Raw genomic sequence first — 26720 nt, forward strand, 5'->3', positions numbered from 1 at the left:
CAAAAATTTTCTATAGGTTTGAGGTTAGGGCTTTGTGATGGCCACTCCAATACCTTGACTTTGTTGTCCTTAAGCCATTTTGCCACAACTTTGGAAGTATGCTTGGGGTCATTGTCCATTTGGAAGACCTATTTGCAACCAAGCTTTAACTTCCTGACTGATGTCTTGAGATGTTGCTTCAATATATCCACATCATTTCCCCACCTCATGATGCCATCTATTTTGTGAAGTGCACCAGTCCCTCCTGCAGCAAAGCACCCCCACAACATGATGCTGCCACCCCCGTGCTTCACGGTTGGGATGGTGTTCTTCGGCTTGCAAGCCTCCCCCTTTTTCCTCCAAACATAACGATGGTCATTATGGCCAATAAGTTCTATTTTTGTTTCATCAGACCGGAGGACATTTCTCCAAAATGTATGGTCTTTGTCCACATGTGCAGTTGCAAACCGTAGTCTGGATTTTTTATGGAGGTTTTTGAGCAGTGGCTTCTTCCTTGCTGAGCGGCCTTTCAGGTTATGTTGATATAGGACACGTTTTACTGTGGATATAGATACTTCTGTACCTGTTTCTTCCAGCATCTTCACAAGGTCCTTTGCTGTTGTTCTGGGATTGATTTGCACTTTTCGCACCAAATTACATTCATCTCTAGGAGACAGAACACATCTCCTTCCTGAGCGGTATGACGGCTGTGTGGTTCCATGGTGTTTATACTTGCGTACTATTGTTTGTACAGATGAACGTGGTACTTTCAGGCATTTGGAAATTGCTCCCAAGGATGAACCAGACTTGTGGAGGTCTACAATTAGTTTTCTGAGGTCTTGGCTGATTTCTTTTGATTTTCCCATGATGTCAATTAAAGAGACACTGAGTTTGAAGGCAGGCCTTGAAATATATCCACAGGTACACCTCCAATTGAATCAAATTATGTAAATTAGCCTATCAGAAGCTTCTAAATCCAAGACATCTTCTGGAATTTTCCAAGCTGTTTAAAGGAACAGTCAACTTAGTGTATGTAAACTTCTGACCCACTAGAATTGTTATATACGTAATTATAGGTGAAATAATCTGTCTGTAAACAATTGTTGGAATAATGACTTGTGTCATGCACGAAGTAGATATCCTAACTGACTTGCCAAAACTATAGTTTGTTAACAAGAAATTTGTGGAGTGGTTGAAAACGAGTTTTAATGACTCCAACCTAAGTGTATGTAAACTTCCGACTTCAACTGTAGTTGCGGAGTGTCCCTTTAATCGTAGATTCAGATCATTCAGGCGAGAAAAAACAACACCCAGATAGGCCAGTCGTGTGAGAAACTCATCATCATGCAAGAGGTCTGACAAGGGAACATGATGGCCAGTAATGAAAACGTTAAGCTCGTCTCTCAATTTAAAAAAACATGTCAATACTCTGCCCCTTGATAACCAGCGCACTTCTGTATGTTGTAAAAGCGGTACATGGTCGCTGCCCGTATCATTGCATAAAGCAGAAAATACACAAGAGGTCAGGGGCCTTGCTTTAACAAAGTTAACCATTTTCACTGTTGTGTCCAAAACGTCTTTCAAGCTGTCAGGCATTCCCTTGGCAGCAAGAGACTCTCGGTGGATGTTGCAGTATACCCAAGTGGCGTTGGGAGCAACTGCTTGAACGCGCGTTACCACTCCACCATGTCGCCCTGTCATGGCTTTTGCACCATCAGTACAGATACCAACACATCTTGCCCACTAAAGTCTATTTTATGTCACAAAGCTGTCCAGTACTTTAAACATATCCTCTCATGTCCTGGTTTCCAGTGGTTTGCAGAAGAGGATGTCTTCTTTAATTGACCCCCCATAAATGTAAAGGACATATACCAGTAACTGTGCCAGGCCAGCGACATCTGTTGACTCCAGCTGTAATGCATATAATTCACTGGCTTGTGTGCGAAGCAGTAATTGTTTCAAAACATCTCCTGCCATGTCACTGATGCTTGAAACAGTGTTGTTTGATGAAGGCATTGTCTGTATAGTTTTTTTGGCCTTTTCCCCCAGCATTGTCCCAGCCATATCCGCGGCAGCAGGACGAATTAAGTCCTCCACAATAGTATGGGGCTTGCCTGTCCTAGCCACTCAGTAACTCACCATATAAGACGCTTCTAGCCCCTTCTTATTAATGGTATCTGTTGCTTTTATTCATGACTCATCTTTAGTCTCGCTCAAAAAACTCCTGTGGCTTATTTTTCAAATTGTCATGTTTCGTTTCTAAATGTCTGCGCAAGAGTGAAGGTTCCCCATGAGAGAGTAACGGTTAATGTGATTGGATGTTAATTATTTGACTAGGCTACCTGTATTTGACATTGTGTTGTTATTTTGCTGAACACTAGATGGTTTAATTTAATTTTTGGCAGTGAAACGAGGCTACTTATGCGAGAGATAGAACTCACCCAAATGTATAGCCCCATTGGACAATATAAATGTGAGACAGGTTAAAGGATTTTTAAGCCTTGCGTCAATTGAGACATACATTTAACAGTTAACAGATTTAAGTGCCTTTGACCGCAATTCTGCTGCGTTTTTCACACGTAACAGTTTCCTGTGTTTATCAAGAATGGCCCACCACCCAAAGGACATCCAGCCAACTTGACACAACTGTGGGGACCATTGGAGTCAACATGGGCCAGCATCCCTGTGGAACGCTTTCAACACGTTGTATTCCATACCCCTACGAATTGAGGCTGTTCTTAGGGCAAAAGGGGGTGCAACTCAATATTAGGAAGGTGTTCCTAAAGTTTTGTCCTCCCAGTGTATATGTCAAAACTCGCAAAATCTATGGTTCTGGTCTAACTGTACATGTATGAAAACGTTTTGTAAGGTAATTGTGGTTTGAGTTGGGGGGGGGGGACTCCAAAAGGGCATTCAGCTCCATTCAGTGAGAAACTGTGCTAGGCCTAAGCCTGCAGATGACTGTGTCATGTATAGGGCCTGTATTTCAGGGGAAATGTTTACAAGTGTTTGTATTTGTAGATGTAGGCTATCAATAGGTTAATAGGATACTGCCTTTAAGATGTTCAAATAGACCAAAGGTCCAACTTGTTGAACTTTCTCCTGTCTTGACCCAGGGATTGGACGAGGCTTTAGCTACATGTCAACACTCACAGGAAGCACCAGCAAAGTATTGGCTGAAGGACTTGGAATAACAGCATCATTGTGCCAGTTGCTGTTTCTGTTTCTCATAAGTTTTAAATGTGATCTTGTCTGACTGACCAGGATTCTCAGACAGTGGTTGCAACAAAATACTACATGATCTGATCTGCACCAACTTTTACCTTTTTGTATCTGTTTTCATCTGGGTTCTGATCAACACCACCAACCAGGCCAGGTGATAAAGGTGGCCAGTTGTAGTCTATAAACCTCTTGTGAATGATTAAAAAAGCAACATTAAAGCTTTTTTGAGTGAGGACGTTCACTGTAGGTTTAATTTCCTTCCACACACCACATGAGTACAGTAGTTTCAACTTAGAACTTTTGAACAATCATACCATAGCCTTTAACTAAGACCTGAGAGTTGTTTGCTGCTAGAAGCTGTTTACTGTTTAGGCTAGTGTTTACTGACCTGTAGAACTACACTCAGCAAAAAAAGAAATACTTTTTTAGGACCCTGTCTTTCAAAGATAATTCGTAAAAATCCAAGTAACTTCACAGATCTTCATTGTAAAGGGTTTAAACACTGTTTCCCATGCTTGTTCAATGAACCACAAACAAATAATGAACATGCACCTGTGGAATGGTTGTTAAGACACTAACAGCTTACAGACGATAGGCAATTAACTTAGGACACTAAAGAGGCCTTTCTATTAACTCTGAAAAACACCAAAAGAAAGATGCCCAGGGTCCCTGCTCATCTGCGTGAACATGCCTTAGGCATGCTGCAAGGAGGCATGAGGACTGCAGATGTGGCCAGGGCAATAAATTGCAATGTCCATACTGTGAGACGCGTAAGACGGCACTACAGGGAGACAGGACGGACAGCTGATCGTCCTCGCAGTGGCAGACCACGTGTAAGAACACCTGCACAGGATCGGTACATCCTAACATCACACCTGCGGGACAGGTACAGAATGGCAACAACAACTACCCGAGTTCAACCAGGAACGCACAATCCCTCCATCAGTGCTCAGACTGTCCACTATAGGCTGAGAGAGGCTGGACTGAGGGCTTGTAGGCCTGTTGTAAGGCAGGTCCTCACCAGACATCACCGGCAACAACGTCGCCTATGGGCACAAACCCACCATCGCTGGACCAGACAGGACTGGCAAAAAGTGCTCTTCACTGACGAGTAACGGTTTTGTCTCACCAGCGGTGATGGTCGGATACGCGTTTATCGTCAAAGGAATGAGCGTTACACCGAGGCCTGTGCTCTGGAGCGGGATCGATTTGGAGGTGGAGGGTCAGTCATAGCCTGGGGCGGTGTGTCACAGCATCATCGGACTGCGCTTGTTGTCATTGCAGGCAATCTCAACGCTGTGCGTTACAGGGAAGACATCCTCCTCCCTCATGTGGTACCCTTCCTGCAGGCTCATCCTGACATGACTCTCCAGCATGACAATGCCACCAGCCATACTGCTCGTTCTGTGCGTGATTTCCTGCAAGGCAACTGCAAGTGTTCTGCCATGGCCAGCGAAGAGCCCGCATCACGTCTGGGACCTGTTGGATCGGAGGGTGAGGGCTAGGGCCATACCCCCCCCCCCCCCCCCCCTTGTTATGTTCATACAAATATTTACACATGTTAAGTTTGCTGAAAATAAATGCAGTTGACAGTGAGAGGACGTTTCTTTTTTTGCTGAGTTTATGTGAGTTAAGATGTGCTCTGTGATATATTAGTCTCCACTGTTCTGAAGCATTTTAGTTTAGTTAACGTCCGTCATGAAGCTACACACTGAAGAAGGATGTTAACTCAAAACGTATGTGTATGCTATCCTTGATGCAGTAAAAATAATTGTAAAAGATCATCAAAAACGTTTTTACTGTGGATGCTTTAGCTACATTTTTGCATGTGTAGTTTCATTGATATCTCCTGTTTTCTTTTCCAGGTCTTGCATCATCTATCAAAAGTGAATGGGAAAACCCAAAGAACAGAGATTGAGAAATAGCTCCATAACATGGCTGTAGCCGGATGTCCAGATTATTTTCTACACCATCCAAATTATCAGGTAAATAATACATGTATTTTACTAGATGTTTTGTACCATCTATATTTCAGTAAAATTACCTCTTTGTCTTTGTTCTTGAGTGTTCATGTGTAGATTTCAAATGTTTTAATATGTCAGAGATATCAATTAATTTGGAATAGCAATTACGAATGTTACAATTGCTCTCATTTACTACTGTGACGTTTTCTGTTAAAACTATTGGCTTAGACCATAGTTTAACCACACCATCTATCAGACCTAGCTTCAAATATGATTTGTTTTCTTTCAGTAACTTTGAGCGTTTACTTGAGCCTGGCTGCAGTGCCAGTTGGGCAGGGTTTTCACTTTTGTGAGTATTTCATTGGTACTTTTTCACAAGGCAAGTTCAAGCAAGCACAGCTAAAGTGTTAAAAGGATTTCAAATACTATTTGAGACCAGGTCTGCCATGTTTTATAAGCTCTTTATTAGCTGTGGTAATATTCTAGTGTTTGCTGAAGCAGCACCATTTGGGATTTGTAACTCTTATTTACACAAGTCATAAACATAAAAATAATAAAACGCTCTAAATGCATCTAACATATGGAACTGTATATAAAACTATACATGGAGTGGTTAGGAAAAGACTGTTTAAACACTCCCAGTTCCCCTGCTATAAGCCCTCCCTCACCCCAGAGCCAGAGCTGAGGGAAGTCGGGAGAGAGAAGTAAAAACCAGAGCCCCACACTCTCAGCTGGGCCGTAGCAAAAAAAACTTGCTGTGAATGTACCTGTCATGGCCAATAGATTTAGTGGCAGAGCATGAATGAAAACAGAAGAGCCAATGAATGGCAGTGGCATGGACGCACATTCTTTTGGGCTGAATACATTGATGGTAATTCACATGGTGCATGGCCCAGCATGGGGAATCTGGACCCGACGTAAGACCGTCAACAGTGGTCTCAATCAACGGATTAACCGGTTTGTTTTGAGGGGGTTTATTTTTTATTTTACATTGTTTGTTTCCACGTGCAGCAGTTCAACCCCAGTCCAGTGGGAAATAGACTATCAATCAGCCTGGTCACCCGCCCTGTAGGGGAGAGTTCAACCCATCCCCAGCCCTAAAGTGCTATTTAGGAAGCCTGTGCTGTGGGGATTTTAGCCTGTCATCCACCACCCACTCTTTCCCTTGGGCTTTCATTGTGGTTAAGGCTAAAGAATAGAATATGAATAGGCTATGTCCACTTTTCTAGTATCAGACACACTAGTTTAGTCATGCAGCTAAACACAAAGTATCTCAACTAGCTTAACAGTTCCTAGAAGTAGCTATTCTATGCATCTGATCTCTTCCTCGACGGGCTCATTCACACTGTCCATTTTTTAATTGGTAAATAATGGGCAGAAACAGCTTCTTTATCCTGGGGTTATATAACTAGTAAATGTTCTGGGATTCTGGGCTCAGCTCCAAGGCGGTGTTGGAGAGAGGGCGAGAGAGAGCTGGGGGAACTGACTGGAGGTTTGCCACAGCACTCCAAGGTAGGACTATTGAACTGGATGTTATATGGATGGAATTGTCTCAGTTTTTGTACTTTCAATTAGAGCTGGGGGATATGGACCAAAATCCATATTGCAATACATTTCCTGAATTGATGCAATAACAATAAATAAAACTATACATTTATTTATTTTAAATCCTTTAAACTACTACTACTAATTTGATGGAAATTGTCCCATTAAAAATCACCCATATTAGGACCCTTATTTAATTTCAATCTTCACATATAGTAGTATAGTAGTATAGGCTACTTATAGTAATGAACGATATCAGCAAAAGTGATGGATCATTTCCTGTTTATCGTCCCAGCTCTACTTTCAATTAAACACTGTGTGAAAGGTCAGGTGTTTGTAATCCTGTTATGAGTTTGTGCTTATGGTCTGGGATGCCAGTGAAGGAGAACTGTATCTTCTGTGTCATGTTCATTAGTCACCAATCAGAAGAATATGGTCAGAAACAGGGAGGGTCTGTACACAAACGTTTAATTTTCTGTTGCAAAAAGTTTTCAAGCGTTTTACGTTGCGTGCCCTAATGAACAGAAGTCTGGTTTTTCTTTGTTTGGTAGATCTGGAGGGTCGCATCATGTTTCCATGTTGGGTCAGTCAGTGATGGATCGATAGACTTCTGTCATCAAAGATGGTACAGTATATAATAGTGCAGTGGGGTTTGAAATGATTGACACCCTTGATAAAGATGAGCAAAAATGACTGTTAAAAATAAATCATTAAAATACTAAACTATATCGTATGGGGAAAATATATTATTTTATACTAATACGATTGCTCAAATAAGAAGATTTTGTTTAACAAATAATAATTTTGACACGCCTGAAGATTCTTCTAAATAAAGTAGCAATGACTACATCAAGCTTGTGACTCTACAAAGTTGTTGGATACATTTGCAGTTTGTTTTGGTTGTGTTTCAGATAATTTTGTGCCCAATAGAAATGAATGGTAAATAATGTATTGTTTCATTTTGGAGTCACTTTTATTGTAAATAAGAATAGAAAATGTCTCTAAACACTTCTACATTAATGTGGATGCTACCATGATTACGGATAATCCAGAATGATTGTGAATAATGATGAGTAATAAAGTTACAGAGGGTCAAAGATCACAAGCTTGACGTATTCCTTGCGTGCTAGGAATATGGAACCAAATACAACACTTTTGACTACTTTATTTGTAAGAATCTTTAGGGTGTCCAAAATTTTGCCCCCATAATTGATGACTTGTTTAACAAAATCTCTTTCTCTGAGCAATTGAATTAGTATAAAATCATAAAATGTCCCCATTTTTTGGAATATACAATGTAGCTCAGAATTTTTTAATTATTTATTTTCTATTTCTATTAATTTCTTTGCTCATCTTTATCAAGGGTGCCAATAATTTGGGACCCCACTGTAATTTATGTAGGCCTACGTGTAGGGTTATGATCTTTAATAGTTAATGGCCACATGGATTGCGTTCTCACTCTTGGTTTGCTTCTAATAGGTCTTTGGGTCACAGTGTCTGTCGAGTTAACTTTATTGATCCCCAGAGGGGTGACTGGGTTTTGCCACCAGCAGCAGACATACAAAGCCAGTGAGACAGTTACGTGAAGGTTCACTGGCGGTGCCAGACATTTTTCACTGGGGAAGCTTTTTAAAGGAAGCACTTTCCAGCCAGCGATCCCAGTTGATTGGTGGTTATTCTGACCATAGACACAAGAAACCACATTGGATGGCTGTAGATTTGTGATTCCTCGCTTGCAAGTCAATATCAGACTGGGTATTTTGTAATCAAACATCATAATAACAAAAAAATTACAATAAATATAAGTACCTGACGACAGACACAAGGAAGCACATTAGATGTGCAGGACAATTGTATGTTGATGCTTGTAGATTTGTGATTTGTCTGTTAGCATGGAAATAACCTACCGTTACAATTAGAGCAAGCTAGCTAACTCGCTCTTACAGCAAATACATACAAAAGCACATCCCAGGATGCCCCCAATATCTAACAGGCACCGTACACATTTATACATCAAGACATGTACGTACACATTGTAAATATGGAAATAGAATAAAGTATTTCAGGACGTGACCTACCAATTGCATGTCAATATCAGACTGGGAAGAATTTACGTTCATGATCTCCTGCTATCTGAAAGCATAACCAATGGTATAGTACCTATCAATATGTAAATTCAACCAACCAATAGGAATACATAAACATTGAATACATATTTCTGCAGTGTCAAGGGGAAACATAACCAACCTTGTTACACAAGCAAAATACACTTGATTTCAATACATCCTCAAAAACGTTCATAATGTTACCTAAGAAGATCCTATATATGAGGGGATACATTCCATAGCTTACTGCCTTGCTAGATACTAGCTAATTTTTACAACTTTGCAACAAGTCAAGTGCAACAATTTTGAAACTGTCTGTCTGTTGGTCATAAGTTCTCCATGTTCTCCAGGTGATCTCTCTGCTCTTGTCCGCCTGTAACCTCTGTCCTAGTAAAACCAACCTGGTCTCTCAAAAGGTGAAATGCTTTTACAGGTTGAGGAGCTTAATATGATAGTAGAAACAAGATCATAGGTCCATCACAGCCTAATCCAGCCTTCCAGGAATCTAAACTCAGACCATCTCCTGTGCATGAGGCGCTTTGAGGGTGCTTTACACCGTTAAACGTGTTAGAGTTCAAAGCCTCAGAGCCGATCTGACTATTGTAACATATGTCCGCAACTCGAAAACAGCCAATGCAATGAGGTTCGTAAATATGTAATAATAAACCATCGGACTATGGCTGCTACACAGCTGTGGACTTAGTATTGAGCTCAAGAGTCTGTGTTAAATAGTATTGTGGTTAGTTTAATGTGTTAGTGCACTGAATAGACTAGGCATATTCCTTGGAAACAGAGGTTGGCCTACTTGCTAAAGTAGTTTCCATTTGTCAAGATGGCTTACTGTTTCAGTTTATACTGACTGTAAAATGTAAATAGGATTCCGTGCAAGCCTAAACTCTGAAGAAAATAAGTCACATTTAAAGATGCACTATGCAGAAATCGCTCCGCCATTTCCTGGTTGCTACAAAGGGTATCACTTTACTTGACACCCAGCATCATAACACGTGATGACACGGTCATAACAGCTGACATAACTTGTTATAATATGGTCATAACACTGTCATGACACATATTTACACCCGTTGTGACATATATTGTGTTATTTTATGGCTGGTTATGACACCTACATACAGTATGTCAAAACCTACCACACAAGGCAAAACATTCCATTACACCATAACCTACATGTCAACATTATGTTTATGCTATATATATATATTTTATTTTTAATTGACCATTTTAAGTGATTGTAATTGTGCACATATTGATGTCTGACATGCACCTACCCCAATACTGTGTTGCTGATGACTGGAATGAATGCAGCAGCAGATTTCAGGAGCAGGACAAGACACCCTCTTTTTGACTGATATATGGGCATGTATGGCATTATCTGGCATTATGATGTTCATAACGCTTCTTGACAGTGTCATAAAGTGTATTTTCTTAGTCCAAGTGACCCAGGGTGGCCATAATGCTTCATGACAGTGTTATTTAAAATATGATGAGAAAGCATGACTGTAAAGAATTCATTACAACAACTAAGGATTTAAGAAACAAACTTTCAAACGAAAGGAAACTTCTTGAAAGGGAAAAACTAATTTGAGTAAATGTGGGTTTTGACACTTTTATGTAGGTGTCATAACCAGCCATAAAATAAAGCAATATATGTCACAACAGGTGTAAATATGTGTCATGACAGTGTTACAACCATATTATGACAGGTTATGACAAGTTATGTCAGTTATGACTGTGTCATAACATGTTATGACACTGGGTGTCAAGTAAAGTGTTACCAAAATGGTAATAGTTTGCCTAATTTCAGTTTGTGACAAAACAAGCAAGTATAGTGTAGATAATCATTGTACCATCTAAACGGCTGTGAAATATATTTTCCATAACCAAAAATATTATATTTTTAGCTGTTTAAAGCTGGTGTACAAAACTAAAGCTAAGACACAAAAACACAATTTAAGCAAGGGATGCATAGTAATAGTGCACGTAGATCTGCCGCTTCTTAGACTTTCTTTCAATGAGAATGATAGATCTATAACTCACATTTCTATGTGAATTCGGTTAGGTCGCCCAAAAAGTAAAACGATTCAAGAATTGAACTGCCTAGAATACGATTACAGTGATCCCTCGCCACTTCGCGGTTCACTTATCGCGGATTCGCTATTTCGCGGATTTTCATAATGCATTTTTTTTTTTTTTTTGGTGCATTGTGCTCTGCATTCTGATTCGCTAAAAACTCACTCCCGCTTCTTGTATCAAAACATGCTACGAATTGTGCTATCATTTTGTCATTTCGTGCAGTTATGTTTACGTACATCGCTTAGCAACCATGGTGCGAATGGCCACTGAACTTAAGCGAGTAGCTGAGGAATGGGACCCTTTGATGAGCCGTTCATTACAGTTCTCCAACGTAATCGATGGTGGCATGTCGGTGTACAAGGATCTTTTTGCAAAGAAGAAAAAAGAGCGACAACAGCTGCCTATCACTATGTTCTTCTCCCGAACAAACACACCTGCACCGCGGGCTTCAGAAGAAGAGAACACTGCAGAGCGCAGTCAGGATGCAGCGGCCCAGTCTGAAGAGCAGTGAAACGGCCTACACGTGAGTCACTGTATTTGTATACATGTAATAGTTGCTAATTGTAAAAAAAAAAAAAATATATATTTTGCGGATTTCACTTATCGCGGGTCATTTTCGGAACGTAACCCCCGCGATAAACGAGGGATTACTGTACAAGGAAAATCTCTATGGAAATGACAGGAAATATATATATATATATAGGTTAGCTATAGGTTTATAATTTGGTCGGCAGCTATGTTGACTCTGTTTGTGTCCCGAATGGCATCCTATGCCCCATGTAGTGCACTACTTTTGACCAGGGCACTGGTCAAAACAAGTGCACTATGTAGTGATTATCATGCCATTTGGGACATAGGCTCTGGCTTCACGCTGCTGTAGCCATTTAAAGCTGATCTTATTCCCTGAAACACATCAGTCTTTGCAGAGCAGTTAATTTTTCGCCTTGAGTTTTATAGGTGTTTTTAGAGCGAATGAAGTGGGGATTTTTCTGGCAGAAGCATATGGTTTTCTGTTCCTGGAAGTCAAGCTTTCTTGTTCTGGTTTTTCTTGGAAGTAAATAGGGAGATTCAAAAATCTGGTTCTTTTACTTTATTTTTGAGACACTGACCGACAGGAAAGGTTTGGGTTGAGCTGCGTTTGTTGAATCAGGATGCATTTTAGGCATCTAGTGGGTTACATGACAAATGTGCCCTGACTTGTAAAAGAAGTTCAGTGTTTCAAAGCCTCTCTCTCTCTACCAAAAAAACCTCAATGGAAACCGTAGGCTTATCTACATAAACATACAGCAATAAAATCTGCTATTTAAATTGGTATTTGACTTTACCATGATGTTGCAGGGCTAAGTATCCTACTGAATTAGGCTACTAGACTAGGAGTTTGACGTCATCTAGCAGTAGAGTAGGCCATTTCACCCTACTTCACATCCATGCACTTGTATTTAGGTTAGCATGCAATGAAATGTAACTATGACAATTGGACCACATATTGTTATTGTTTTTATTCAGGAGAGTTAAACAATGTAACTTTTGAACTTAATAGAATGACCAATGGAATATCAAGGTGGGAGAAATTGTGACCTTTTCTGGAACGTGAAGTAGCATTTAAATGATCCTTAGTGTGAGGATTATACTGGTTTTATAGAGCGCTAACATTTAGGAAATGCCTCATGAAAGTTAGTAATGCACTATGCAAAACCACAACATCAGTTATTGAGGAAAGTGAACCAGTGTTGATTATTATGAATACTTCTACCAGAATAGAACCTAGGCCTAAACATGAATAGGCCCCTACTTGTTCAGTGAGATAGCCCTGCATGTGGAAAGAGGCTGTGTTTATTTTATATTGTAGTGGGTGTACTGGGTGTGTTAGTGCTGGGCGATAGCAATACAGGAATGATGTACAGTAGCCTACTGTACTTAACAGCTGTTAGGCTATTCTATATTCACCCATTACTGTGGAAACAAATAATAGGCCACACCTACTCTCATTCTCGTCCTCTCAATCTGTGTGTCTCCAAAGAGACAGCACAGTGTGGAAAGTCCAAATTGAACTCTTGATCTTTTTACTTAATTATGTAGGCTAATAAGGAACTCAAATTGCTCTCAGGGTGTTTAAGAACATTCTATTCTAACAGAGTAGCCTTGACGAGGACTGTCAGCAAATCAATAGTTGTTATCGCACACAACACAACAGTGCTTCTTCTTAGCAAGGCCCCACAAAGAACCCATGTGTGATTATTGTGTCAGGCACTCCCCTTTCAACACCACAACCCTAACATTGGTCTTGTCTTGACCTTGTTCAAACCCCTAACCTCAGCCTGAACCATACCACTGTCCCTGTTCTTAACCCTTAACCCGTAACCCTGACCTTATCTTGGCCCCTACCTTAGTCTTGGTCTCATATCTGCCCCTTTTTATAAACCTGCCCCCAACTTTACTATGACCCCTCTCTACGTACTAACCCTAGCCTACGTTTGAGTTTGTGGCAGAGTAGATCATAGAAAAATATGAATTATTCTATTAATTCTATTTCTATGGTGTAGAATGTAGGTGGCCATGTTTTGAGATAGCATCACTAAAACACAGTGTTGTAGTTGTACTTTATTTACCGCTCTAAACCCAACATATAGTGGTTAGGTCAATAGCTTCTTCTCAGAGTGTATGAATTGAGCAGGTGTTTGTTTCCAACCCCATGTTAAAATAGAGTAGTAATACTGTTGGAGGACTTGGCATGGCTGAGAATAATTATCCTTTGGAAGCCAACAAAACGCTGTCCTAGTCCCATTAAAACCTTTGGGAGCATGATACCAGCGTGCATATTTGGGTGGGGCTCACTGGAGTCAGTCGGGGCTGGGTGGGTGGGATCAGTCACACTCTGGTAGCTGGACCTTTAGCCCTGTCTAGTCTGGTGGTGTCGACCATGTCCAGACACTTTGCACTGGGATTAGCTTGGAGTCAGGAGGACGAGACTGGAGAGGGCCACCACTGTACTGCTGCTGCTTTTTCTCAGTGAGTCTCTTCAATTTCACAACAAAACCATTTCATAAATCATATTACCTCTGTCACTGAGGCATTATAACAGCTACAGATTTTTCTGCCGTATCAAAAGAGGTCTTAGTCTTGGCGTGTGTGTGTGTGTGTGTGTGTGTGTGTGTGTCTGTGGTGTGTGTGTGTGTGTGTCTGTGGTGTGTGTGTGTGTGAGCATCCTAGCAAGCCAAACACAGAAGTCCACCACAGTACATTCTGTTCCCGCGGCATGCTGTGAGTGCTCCAATCAGTGCTGTCATTATGGATCTCCCACACTTATTTTGTAGTGATTTATTATTCTTTTAATTGTTTTTGTACAAGAAGACACAGTGCTCTCTGGGAGCATGTGTTTCTGTGGGAAGCCCTGTAATCGTATCAAGTTCTCTGCTACTCGCTGTTTAGGCCTACATCTGAGGCAGAACAAAGCAAAGTTGCTATAAAGAAAACAACTAGCATTAACACTGGGGAGAACTCTGAACATTGGCTTTCAACGCTGTGGTTCACCCGGCGGATCGCTTTTCACACCTGTACTATCTCCTCTGGACACCGTTCTACTGAACACATTCTATGGTTCTACTGAACACATTCAATGCCTGGATTAATATCCCATAGACTGAAAAACGAGTCCTCCTGCTGTGGACTAACAGGGAATGCAGACCGGACGAGTTTCCTGCGCAAGTGTTACAATATAAATGAAGGTGTCCATGTTATTCACTCATTTTATCCATGCACGTCAACGAGTGCCTGTGTTGCCGAATGCTAAAATACGCGCAGCAATCTTCTCATTGGTTTTCACAAGCATACAAAGCATACATGCTTGAAAGATGAAAGAGGAGAGTTAATCAACGATAACTAACTAAAAACTACCTAGGCTTCCCCTTTTTATTTGTGGATTAATCATCAGAGTATATAAACACACGATTTTGTATGACTCCTGATCAAACCTTGACAAAGATCCAGCAAAAAAAGGACCATATGCATTTCAGGTAAAATAACAACCCCAGCGTTCATCTTCTCGGACAAACTAGCTAGCAATAGCTTACTGCCACAGTAACTGCTTCCTAGGCCTCGACTGAAGACAACTGCTTACTGCCACAGTAACTGCTTCCTAGGCCTCGACTGAAGACAACTGCTTACTGCCACAGTAACTGCTTCCTAGGCCTCGACTGAAGACAACTGCTTACTGCCACAGTAACTGCTTCCTAGGCCTCGACTGAAGACAACTGCTTACTGCCACAGTAACTGCTTCCTAGGCCTCGACTGAAGACAACTGCTTACTGCCACAGTAACTGCTTCCTAGGCCTCGACTGAAGACAACTGCTTACTGCCACAGTAACTGCTTCCTAGGCCTCGACTGAAGACAACTGCTTACTGCCACAGTAACTGCTTCCTAGGCCTCGACTGAAGACAACTGCTTACTGCCACAGTAACTGCTTCCTAGGCCTCGACTGACGACAACTGCTTACTGCCACAGTAACTGCTTCCTAGGCCTCGACTGACGACAACTGCTTACTGCCACAGTAACTGCTTCCTAGGCCTCGACTGACGACAACTGCTTACTGCCACAGTAACTGCTTCCTAGGCCTCGACTGAAGACAACTGCTTACTGCCACAGTAACTGCTTCCTAGGCCTCGACTGAAGACAACTGCTTACTGCCACAGTAACTGCTTCCTAGGCCTCGACTGACGACAACTGCTTACTGCCACAGTAACTGCTTCCCAGGCCTCGACTGAAGACAACTGCTTACTGCCACAGTAACTGCTTCCTAGGCCTCGACTGAAGACAACTGCTTACTGCCACAGTAACTGCTTCCTAGGCCTCGACTGAAGACAACTGCTTACTGCCACAGTAACTGCTTCCTAGGCCTCGACTGAAGACAACTGCTTACTGCCACAGTAACTGCTTCCTAGGCCTCGACTGAAGACAACTGCTTACTGCCACAGTAACTGCTTCCTAGGCCTCGACTGAAGACAACTGCTTACTGCCACAGTAACTGCTTCCTAGGCCTCGACTGAAGACAACTGCTTACTGCCACAGTAACTGCTTCCTAGGCCTCGACTGAAGACAACTGCTTACTGCCACAGTAACTGCTTCCTAGGCCTCGACTGAAGACAACTGCTTACTGCCACAGTAACTGCTTCCTAGGCCTCGACTGAAGACAACTGCTTACTGCCACAGTAACTGCTTCCTAGGCCTCGACTGAAGACAACTGCTTACTGCCACAGTAACTGCTTCCTAGGCCTCGACTGAAGACAACTGCTTACTGCCACAGTAACTGCTTCCTAGGCCTCGACTGACGACAACTGCTTACTGCCACAGTAACTGCTTCCTAGGCCTCGACTGAAGACAACTGCTTACTGCCACAGTAACTGCTTCCTAGGCCTCGACTGAAGACAACTGCTTACTGCAACGCTAACTGGGAGGCTCCCGAGTGGCCCAGTGGTCTAAGGCACTGCATCTCAGTGCTAGAGGCATCACTACAGACCTTGGTTCGAGTCCAGGCTGTATCACAAGCGGCTGTGATTGGGAGTCCCATAGGGCGGTGCACAATTGGACCAGCATTGTCCTGGTTTGGCCGGGGTAGGCCGTCATTGTAAATAAGAATTTGTTCTTAACTGACTTGCCTAGTTAAAAAAATAAAAACGGCTTACTAGGCCTTGACTGAAAACAACAGCTTACTGCAACAGTAACTGCTTCCAAGCCCTTGAAAGAAGACAACTGCTTACTGCAACGCTAACTGCTACCTAGGCCTTGACTGAAGTCTTCTTACTCGACCCAGAAGCTGGTTCTAGTTCATTAGTCTCTTTGCCATAATCTCATATCCAGCCTAAAACGTTGGGTGGAAGAAGAGGCAACTTGGTATGTTGCCTCTTCATGGTAGTGCCCCGCGCTGCTCTGAGGGGATGCTCTGGTTTAGAAAGGCAGGAGGAGAGCCAAGTATAGGCCTGTACACACACGCGCGCGTGCTTGGGCCTACACGCACTGCAATGAGATTGTGTTGTTTTTTTAACCTCCAGATTGACCAGATTGATACTGCATACAATACGGTCTTAACCAAATGAATGTTCCTCTGCATGTTAGACTAGATAGACAAAGACAAACCTTTGATGTGATGCTGAAGTTGTGAATAAACGTTTTTGGCATGACTGCTATGTTGGCTTTTTTCTCAGCAGGACAATGTAGACCGAGCCTCCAATCACAGACCAGCAGATCTAATTGGGCCGAGTTTCCAGAAGTCAACCAATCGGAACTCTCCTAACCATCAAGGTTGGTGTTCTTAGAATGTCAGTACTTAGAAATTGGCATGGAAATATTCATTTGATTATTGTGTCACTGCTCAAATTATTTGACAGATGTAGACTAGTTATATGGTGTAAGTGTTGATGGTCTGTCAGTACATTTCCAGAAGTAGGATGTAACATATTAGAGGCTGCACAATTGACCTCAGAAAACAAAGACAACTGTTTAATAATAATAATCACAGTTTTTTGCTCTGAGAATACTAATGTCACTAACAAGATTATGTTCTGAAATGTGGTCTATTTGTATTGGAATTGCAGCTTCAGACGATCCTTATCACATTGTTAATTCCCAGATCTGAGATTTGAGCTTCTCATTTTCTGTATTCCAGTTTAATTGTGTGTGTGTCTTTTCAGTGTTTGTGTGTGCATGCGCGCGCGCTTTGATATGGGTGGGGGGGGTTACTGTTGACGCGTTTTATGGCAGAGGGCTCCGTTGCTCGTTAAATTCAGATTAGGATGTATATTCTGGGGCTCTTCCGCTGTAAACATTTCAGCAGTTCAAAGAGAGATTTGTAAAGACATGGGGTGCCATTATAATTAAGCTTTCAATCTAATTGTGCTATACAAATTTCATCCATGATAATCGGAGCATGAGATTTACGCACAATATTGCCCCAGCATGGGACGTAAAGCTTGACGGTTTTTGAACTGTCTGGTAGTGGATGAGGAAGCTTGATGCTGTCGTGGAAATAAATGGAGCAGAAATTACATTTGTCATTTTTTTTACTGTCAAGGGAGAGCACTGCACTGGAATTTATGAATGGGGAAACAGATAATAATTTTCACAGTGATTCCATCACAAATGATCTATAATAATATGAGAGTTAGGGTAAAAAAAGAAAAGAATGCTAGAAAAGAACGCTTTGTAAAACATATATTTGCCACAAAATGTTTAATATGTGCAAAGACCTCCCTCCCTCCATAATATCAAGATCAGATTGAGGGAATACATTAATTAATCATGGAATGCATTGATAACCATTGTATACTTGAAAGGCAACTGTTCATTGTTCAGACCGTTGAAACATTACATTTCAACATTGGTCAATATTATTAATATAGACCCTTTGATAACGCATTGTCTAATATCCATATAGGGATGGGCATTTAACATTTTTTAAAACTGTTTGAGTATCAAATAAATGAAAAGCAATATCTTTAGTACACAAGGCCCACACTGGAAAAAAATGTGCAAATTTACAATTGAAGTCGGAAGTTTACATACACTTAGGTTGGAGTCATTAAAACTAGTTTTTCAACCACTCCACAAATTTCTTGTTAACAAACTGTAGTTTTGGCAAATCGGTCAGGACATCTACTTTCTGCATGACACAAGTAATTTTTCCAACAATTGTTTACAGACAGATTATTTAACTTATAATTACCTGTATCACAATTCCAGTGGGTCAGAAGTTTACATACACTAAGTTGACTATGCCTTTAAAAAGCTTGGAAAATTCCAGAAAATGTCTTGGATTTAGAAGCTTCTGATAGGCTAATTTACATCATTTGAGTGAATTGGAGGTGTAGCTGTGGATGTATTTCAAGGCATACCTTGAAACTCAGTGCCTCTTTGCTTGACATCATGGGAAAAGCAAAAGAAATCAGCCAAGACTTCAGAAAAACAATTGTAGACCTCCACAAGTCTGGATCATCCTTGGGAGCAATTTCCAAACGCCTGAAGGTACCACGTTCATCTGTACAAACAATAGTATGCAAGTATAAACACCATGGGACCACGCAGCCGTCCTACACTCAGGAAGGAGACGCGTTCTGTCTCCTAGAGATGAACGTACTTTGGTGCAAAAAGTGTAAATCAATCCCAGAACAACATCAAAGGACCTTGTGAAGATGCTGGAGGAAACAGGTACAAATGTGCACATGGGGACAAAGATTGTACTTTTTGGAGAAATGTCCTCTGGTCTGAGGAAACAAAAATAGAACTGTTTGGCCATAATGACCATTGTTATGTTTGGAGGAAAAAGGGGGAGGCTTGCAAGCCGAAGAACACCATCCCAACCGTGAAGCAAGGGGGTGGCAGCACCATGTTGTGGGGGTGCTTTGCTGCAGGAGGGACTGGTGCACTTCACAAAATAGATGGCATCATGAGGGGGCAAAATGATGTGGATATATTGAAGCAACATCTCAAGACATCAGTCAGGAAGTTAAAGCTTGGTTGCAAATAGGTCTTCCAAATGGACAATGACACCAAGCAAGGAGGCCTACAAATCTGACTCAGTTACACCAGCTCTGTCAGGAGGAATGGGCCACAATTCACCCAACTTATTTTGCAAGGCTACCCAAAACGTTTGATCCAAGTTAAACAATTTAAAGGCAATGGTACCAAATACTAATTGACTGTATGTAAACTTCTGACCCACTGGGAATGTGATGAAAGAAATAAAAGCTGAAATAAATCATTCTCTCTACTATTATTCTGACATTTCACATTCTTAAAATAAAGTGGTGATCCTAACTGACCTAAGACAGGGAATTTTTACTAGGATTAAATGTCAGGAATTGTGAAAAACTGAGTTTAAATGTATTTGGCTAAGGTGTATGTAAACTTCCGACTTCACCTGTATCTGCCAACAGCGTGCAACAGTGCCGAATTTATCATAACGATTACAGATAACAAGTTCTAATTGCTAAATTGCCCCATATACAGTACCAGTCAAAACAAAACAATTCACACCATGAAATAAATGAAATAGCACAAATTGGTGGATGAGTGTGCATGGAGAGAGACGTGCCTAACGCTTTGTCGCCACACAGTATTAGAATATTTATTTTTGCCTCTGTTTAAAGATCAAGTTTTGACATCAGTTCCAGTATTTGAGTACTCAATTACTCATGTTCATCCCTAAATCCATAGCACAATGTTTATGACATCAAAGCTCATACATATTTCTAGGACATATTTCTGGTGTTATGACATTGTTGTAGTACTATAATCCTCTGTGAAATTCCGATCTCTTTTTCCCCAAAACCCACACTTGTGCTTATAGGATTTTAATTGAGCTGAGGGCTAAGACCTACTTTGTGTGTTTGTCATAAACCTCATTGGTGCTTAGGCAGGAAGAACAACAGTCTTTTGTTGGAGTGGCACCCTGGATAATTTGATATTTCAGGAATGAGAAAGTTTGAAGCAGTTTGTTATAGGTTTGCTTTTAAAAGGACAGATATAATTTGTCAACACACACAAATGTACTGTACAAATTGACCCGGGTATGTTATGACATGTTCTTATGAGATGTTATAACATTGTTGTGTTAAGAAATGTCTTGATGTCAAGGTGCAGTTTTGTTGACATGGCTAAATCCTTTTGCAGATAATTAAGTACGTCAGTAGCGAGAATTAGTACTAGGCCGAAATGAGGTGAAAGATTATTTGTGTTTTGCGCTGGTACTGTGTGTGTGTGGGGGGGGGGGGGGGGGGGCTGTTAATGGGACTAAAGGTTTTAAGTCTCTGGTGTGGTAGTTTTGCCATCATTTCTTGTGTCCTATTAACCAGTCCAGTAGTAGTCTAGTATTCGTTGCCTTTGCAGCCTTTCACAGCCTTTGCAGTCTGCCTTTAGTTCAGTGTTGCTTTAACTATTTTACTTACTATTTCCTTTGTTTTTACATAGGCTACACTGAAGGCCAGGTGCGGTCTGGTCGCTGAAGAGTTAATATGAGATCTTTATCATACAGAACTGTGGTATGCAGTGAATAATGTGTTTGGGCTCCATTCTTAAAGAAACCTCATGGGACGCTCCCCTTCAAAATGATTGGTTCCTCCTCTCTCTCCCATACATTCCCATGAGTGGGGCTGGGCAGGTGGGAGAGAGATTAGCAGGAGATATCAGATAAACACTGCTGCCTACATCCCAAATGACACCCTATTTCCTATTTAGTGCACTACTTTTGACCGGAGCCTTATGGGCACTGCTCTGGTCAAAAGTAGTGCACCATTTAGGGGATAAGGTGACCTGTGGCCCTTGGTCTAAAGTAGTGGACTATAAGGATAGGGTGCCATTTGGGACACAGTCCCAAATGCTGCTGCTCCCCTGGCTAGGCTGTTTGTGAGCAGCAGGATCTCATCCTCATTCTCCACCCACTTGCTCACTCCCCACTCCTTGTCATGGATTGAACAATGGTGGGCACTCCCTCTCCAGCCAATCTTTACACCAATGCAATGCTTTTAAATCCTTGACTGGGATTGTGCAAGTTCACACTTTGGGAGAAGTGTGGAGAGTCGCGATGCAGCCTTTAGTTATTGCATAAGGAGATAAGTCATGGTGAAGTGCAGGAGGCTGGGTTACGTCCCAAATGGCACCCTATTCCCTATGTAATGCACTATTTTTTTTTATTTTTATTATTTTTTTTACCTTTATTTAACTAGGCAAGTAAGTCAGTTAAGAACAAATTCTTATTTTCAATGACGGCCTAGGAACAGTGGGTTAACTGCCTGTTCAGGGGCAGAACGACAGATTTGTGCCTTGTCAGCTCGGGGATTTGAACTTGCAACCTTCCGGTTACTAGTCCAACGCTCTAACCACTAGGCTACCCTGCCGCCCGACTATAGGGCTCATAGGGCTCTGGTCAAAAGTAGTGCCTTATTAAGGGAATAGAGAGCCATTTGGGACTGAATATGGAGGACATACATAGCTATAGGTTGAGGCTGAATCTCAGGGGCCCCTCCTCAGCAGGGTTGTTGTGATCCAGACACGACAGGCCCAGGGAGGGGTTTAGGCTAGGCCTGGCAAGGCATTCTTCTCCAGGTCCCACCCCCACCACAAACACTTAATTTAGATTTCTTTCTCTGAATTCTATGAGGCCTTAACTTAGTGAATAATGTTAAAAGGGCCAGAGATAATTAGACACCTGTGATAATCTGAAGTACCCAAAATGGCCACTAGATGTCTTGTGATAGATTATATAAAATCCTTGAAAGATACCAACATTCTGGTAGTTTACTGGTAAACTTAGAAAGTTTCCAGTAATATACTCTCCCTTTGCAAACCTAGGCTGAAGCATAGGGCTGAACCATAGGACTGAAGCATAGGGCTGTACTCAAAATGGCACCCTGTCCCAAATGGCACCCTCTTCCCTATATATATATATATTTTTTTTTTTATTTTTTTATTTTTTTTTAATTTAACCTTTATTTAACCAGGTAGGCAAATTGAGAACACGTTCTCATTTACAATTGCGACCTGGCCAAGATAAAGCAAAGCAGTTCGACACATACAACAACACATAGTTACACATGGAGTAAAAACAAACATATAGTCAATAATACAGTGAAAAAAAAATAAGTCTATATACAATGTGAGCAAGTGAGGTGAGATAAGGGAGGTGAAGGCAAACAGATATATGTATAAATAAATAAAATATAAAAAGGCCATGGAGGCGAAGTGAGTACAACACAGCAAGTAAAATAAAAACTAAAAAACACTGGAATGGTTGGTTTGCATTGGAAGAAAGTGCAAAGTAGAGACAGAAATAATGGGGTGCAAAGGAGCAAAATAAATTAATAAATAAATACAGTAGGTAAAGAGGTAGTTGTTTGGGCTAAATTGTAGATGGGTTATGTACAGGTGCAGTAATCTATGAGCTGCTCTGACAGCTGGTGCTTAAAGCTAGTGAGGGAGATAGGTGTTTCCAGTTTCAGAGATTTTTGTAGTTCGTTCCAGTCATTGGCAGCAGAGAACTGGAAGGAGAGGCGTCCAAAGGAAGAATTGGTTTTGGGGGTGACTAGAGAGATATACCTGCTGGAGCGCGTGCTACAGGTAGGTGCTGCTATGGTGACCAGCGAGCTGAGATAAGGGGGGACTTTACCTAGCAGGGTCTTGTAGATGACCTGGAACCAGTGGGTTTGGCGACGAGTATGAAGCGAGGGCCAGCCAACGAGAGTGTACAGGTCGCAGTGGTGGGTAGTATATGGGGCTTTGGTGACAAAACGGATGGCACTGTGATAGACTGCATCCAATTTATTGAGTAGGGTTTTGGAGGCTATTTTGTAAATGACATCACCGAAGTCGAGGATTGGTAGGATGGTCAGTTTTACAAGGGTATGTTTGGCAGCATGAGTAAAGGATGCTTTGTTGCGGAATAGGAAGCCAATTCTAGATTTGACTTTGGATTGGAGATGTTTGATGTGGGTCTGGAAGGAGAGTTTACAGTCTAACCAGACACCTAGGTATTTGTAGTTGTCCACATATTCTAAGTCAGAGCCGTCCAAAGTAGTGATGTTGGACAGGCGGGCAGGAGCAGGCAGCGATCGGTTGAAGAGCATGCATTTGGTTTTACTTGTATTTAAGAGCAGTTGGAGGCCACGGAAGGAGAGTTGTATGGCATTGAAGCTCGCCTGGAGGGTTGTTAACACAGTGTCAAAAGAAGGGCCAGAAGTATACAGAATAGTGTCGTCTGCGTAGAGGTGGATCAGAGAATCACCAGCAGCAAGAGCGACATCATTGATGTAAACAGAGAAGAGAGTCGGTCCAAGAATTGAACCCTGTGGCACCCCCATAGAGACTGCCAGAGGCCCGGACAACAGACCCTCCGATTTGACACACTGAACTCTATCAGAGAAGTAGTTGGTGAACCAGGCGAGGCAATCATTAGAGAAACCAAGGCTGTCGAGTCTGCCAATGAGGATGTGGTGATTGACAGAGTCAAAAGCCTTGGCCAGGTCAATGAATACGGCTGCACAGTATTGTTTCCTATCGATGGCGGTTACGATATCGTTTATGACCTTGAGCGTGGCTGAGGTGCACCCATGACCAGCTCTGAAACCAGATTGCATAGCGGAGAAGGTGTGGTGTGATTCGAAATGGTCGGTAATCTGTTTGTTGACTTGGCTTTCGAAGACCTTAGAAAGGCAGGGTAGGATAGATATAGGTCTGTAGCAGTTAGGGTCAAGGGTGTCCCCCCCTTTGAAGAGGGGGATAACCGCAGCTGCTTTCCAATCTTTGGGGATCTCAGACGACACGAAAGAGAGGTTGAAGAGGCTAGTAATAGGGGTGGCAACAATTTCAGCAGATAGTTTTAGAAAGAAAGGGTCCAGATTATCTAGCCCGGCTGATTTGTAAGGGTCCAGATTTTGCAGCTCATTAAGAACATCAGCTGACTGTATTTGGGAGAAAGAGAAATGGGGAAGGCTTGGGCGAGTAGCAGAGGGGAGGGCAGTGCTGTTGTCCGGGGTAGGGGTAGCCAGGTGGAAAGCATGGCCAGCCGTAGAAAAATGCTTATTGAAATTCTCAATAATAGTGGATTTGTCGGTGGTGACAGTGTTTCCTATCTTCAGAGCGGTTGGAAGCTGGGAGGAGGTGTTCTTATTCTCCATGGACTTTACGGTGTCCCAGAACTTTTTTGAATTTGTGTTGCAGGAAGCAAATTTCTGCTTGAAAAAGCTAGCCTTGGCTGTTCTAACTGCCTGTGTATATTGGTTTCTGGCTTCCCTGAAAAGTTGCATATCACGGGGGCTGTCCGATGCTAATGCAGAACGCCATAGGATGTTTTTCTGATGGTTAAGGGCAGTCAGGTCAGGAGAGAACCAAGGGCTATATCTGTTCCTGGTTCTAAATTTCTTGAATGGGGCATGCTTATTCAAGATGGTGAGGAAGGCATTTTTAAAAAATGACCAGGCATCCTCTACTGACGGGATGAGATCAATATCCTTCCAGGATATCCCGGCCAGGTCGATTAGGAAGGCCTGCTCGCTGAAGTGTTTCAGGGAGCGTTTGACAGTGATGAGTGGAGGTCGTTTGACCGCTGACCCATTACGGATGCAGGCAATGAGGCAGTGATCGCTGAGATCTTGGTTGAAAACAGCAGAGGTGTATTTGGAGGGCAAGTTTGTTAGGATGATATCTATGAGGGTACCCGTGTTTACGGAGTTGGGGTGGTACCTGGTAGGTTCATTGATAATTTGTGTGAGATTGAGGGCATCAAGCTTAGATTGTAGGGTGGCTGGGGTGTTGAGCATGTTCAAATTTAGGTCGCCTAGCAGCACGAGCTCTGAAGATAGATGGGGGGCAATCAGTTCACATATAGTGTCCAGAGCACAGCTGGGGGCAGAGGGTGGTCTATAGCAGGCGGCAACGGTGAGAGACTTGTTTTTAGAGAGGTGGATTTTTAAAAGTAGAAGTTCAAATTGTTTGGGAACAGACCTGGATAGTATAACAGAACTCTGCAGGCAGTCTTTGCAGTAGATTGCAACACCGCCCCCTTTGGCCGTTCTATCTTGTCTGAAAATATTGTAATTGGGGATAAAAATGTCTGAATTTTTGGTGGTCTTTCTAAGCCAGGATTCAGACACGGCTAAAACATCCGGGTTGGTAGAGTGTGCTAAAGCAGTGAACAAAACAAACTTAGGGAGGAGGCTTCTAATGTTAACATGCATGAAGCCAAGGCTATTACGGTTACAGAAGTCATCAAAAGAGAGCGCCTGGGGAATAGGAGTGGAGCCAGGTACTGCAGGGCCTGGATTCACCTCTACATCACCAGAGGAACAGAGGAGAAGTAGGATAATGGTACGGCTAAAAGCTATGAGAATTGGTCGCCTAGAGCTACTAGAGCAGAGAGTAAAAGGAAGTTTCTGGGGGCGATAAAATAGTTTAAAGGAATAATGTACAGACAAAGGTATGGTAGGATGTGAATACAGTGGAGGTAAACCTAGGTATTGAGTGATGATGAGAGAGATCTTGTCTCTAGAAACATCATTGAAACCAGGTGATGTCATCGCATATGTGGGTGGTGGAACTGATAGGTTGGATATGGTATAGAGAGCAGGGCTAGAATCTCTACAGTGAAATAAGCCAATAAACACTAACCAGAACAGCAATGGACAAGGCATATTTACATTAAGGAGAGGCATGCTTAATCGAGTGATCAGTAAGGGTCCAGTGAGTAGAGGTTGGTTGGGGTCGTGGCGATCCAGACAGCTGGCCGGGTATATGGCTATCGGTAGCAGCATAGGATGGAGGTCTGTTTGTAGATACCTCGTGCGTTTCCGTCGGTAGGTTCCGTGTAGTGGGGTTTTGTTCAGATAGCAGCCGATAGGACAGCTAACGATTAGCGGGCCTCAGGTGAGCGTTCAGGTAACGTCGGGACGGATTTGCCGGTTGGATAAATCCCTCGGGCAGATAACGTCGGCAGTCAGTCGTGAAGGCCCGGTGGGGTTCCGTATCTGCAGCAGCAACAAAAGAAACGGGTCCGGATGGTGATGGAACTCCTCAGCTGGCTAGCTCCAGCATGATTTGAGTTTGCTCCGGGGTCGACGTAAGCCAATAGTCACACGGTATGCAGCTAGCTAGCTGCGAAATCAAGGTGCAAGTGTCCAGAGCCTGCGGTTGGAATCCGGGGAAACTGAGAGAAAAAAAGTCCCGGAATGCTCCGGTCCGAGTCGCGTTGCACAAAAGTGCCGGTAGATTATCGAGCTAAAGGAATAGCTGATGACCGCAAAACGTGGGCAGCTGAAACACCAACGCTAGCTAGCA

At 42.3% G+C, this 26720-nt stretch overlaps 1 protein-coding gene across 4 annotated transcripts in view; it reads left to right on the plus strand.

Annotated features, from left to right (window-relative positions):
• LOC129838086 (growth factor receptor-bound protein 10-like) overlaps positions 1-26720 on the plus strand; it is a 93701-nt gene that overhangs the window by 21969 nt on the left and 45012 nt on the right. For 2 of the 4 annotated variants that reach the window (XM_055904794.1, XM_055904795.1), the window contains exons 2-3: positions 5067-5186; positions 17105-17201. In XM_055904794.1, the coding sequence (XP_055760769.1) occupies positions 5136-5186; positions 17105-17201 (148 nt within the window). In that variant the 5' untranslated portion in view covers positions 5067-5135. Of the gene's footprint in view, positions 1-5066; positions 5187-7261; positions 7336-17104; positions 17202-26720 lie in introns of those variants that run through there. The other 2 variants (XM_055904798.1, XM_055904797.1) reach the window with 2 other exon arrangements.

The sequence above is a fragment of the Salvelinus fontinalis genome, chromosome 38, assembly GCF_029448725.1.
Source record: "Salvelinus fontinalis isolate EN_2023a chromosome 38, ASM2944872v1, whole genome shotgun sequence".
Classification (NCBI taxonomy): Eukaryota; Metazoa; Chordata; class Actinopteri; order Salmoniformes; family Salmonidae; genus Salvelinus; species Salvelinus fontinalis.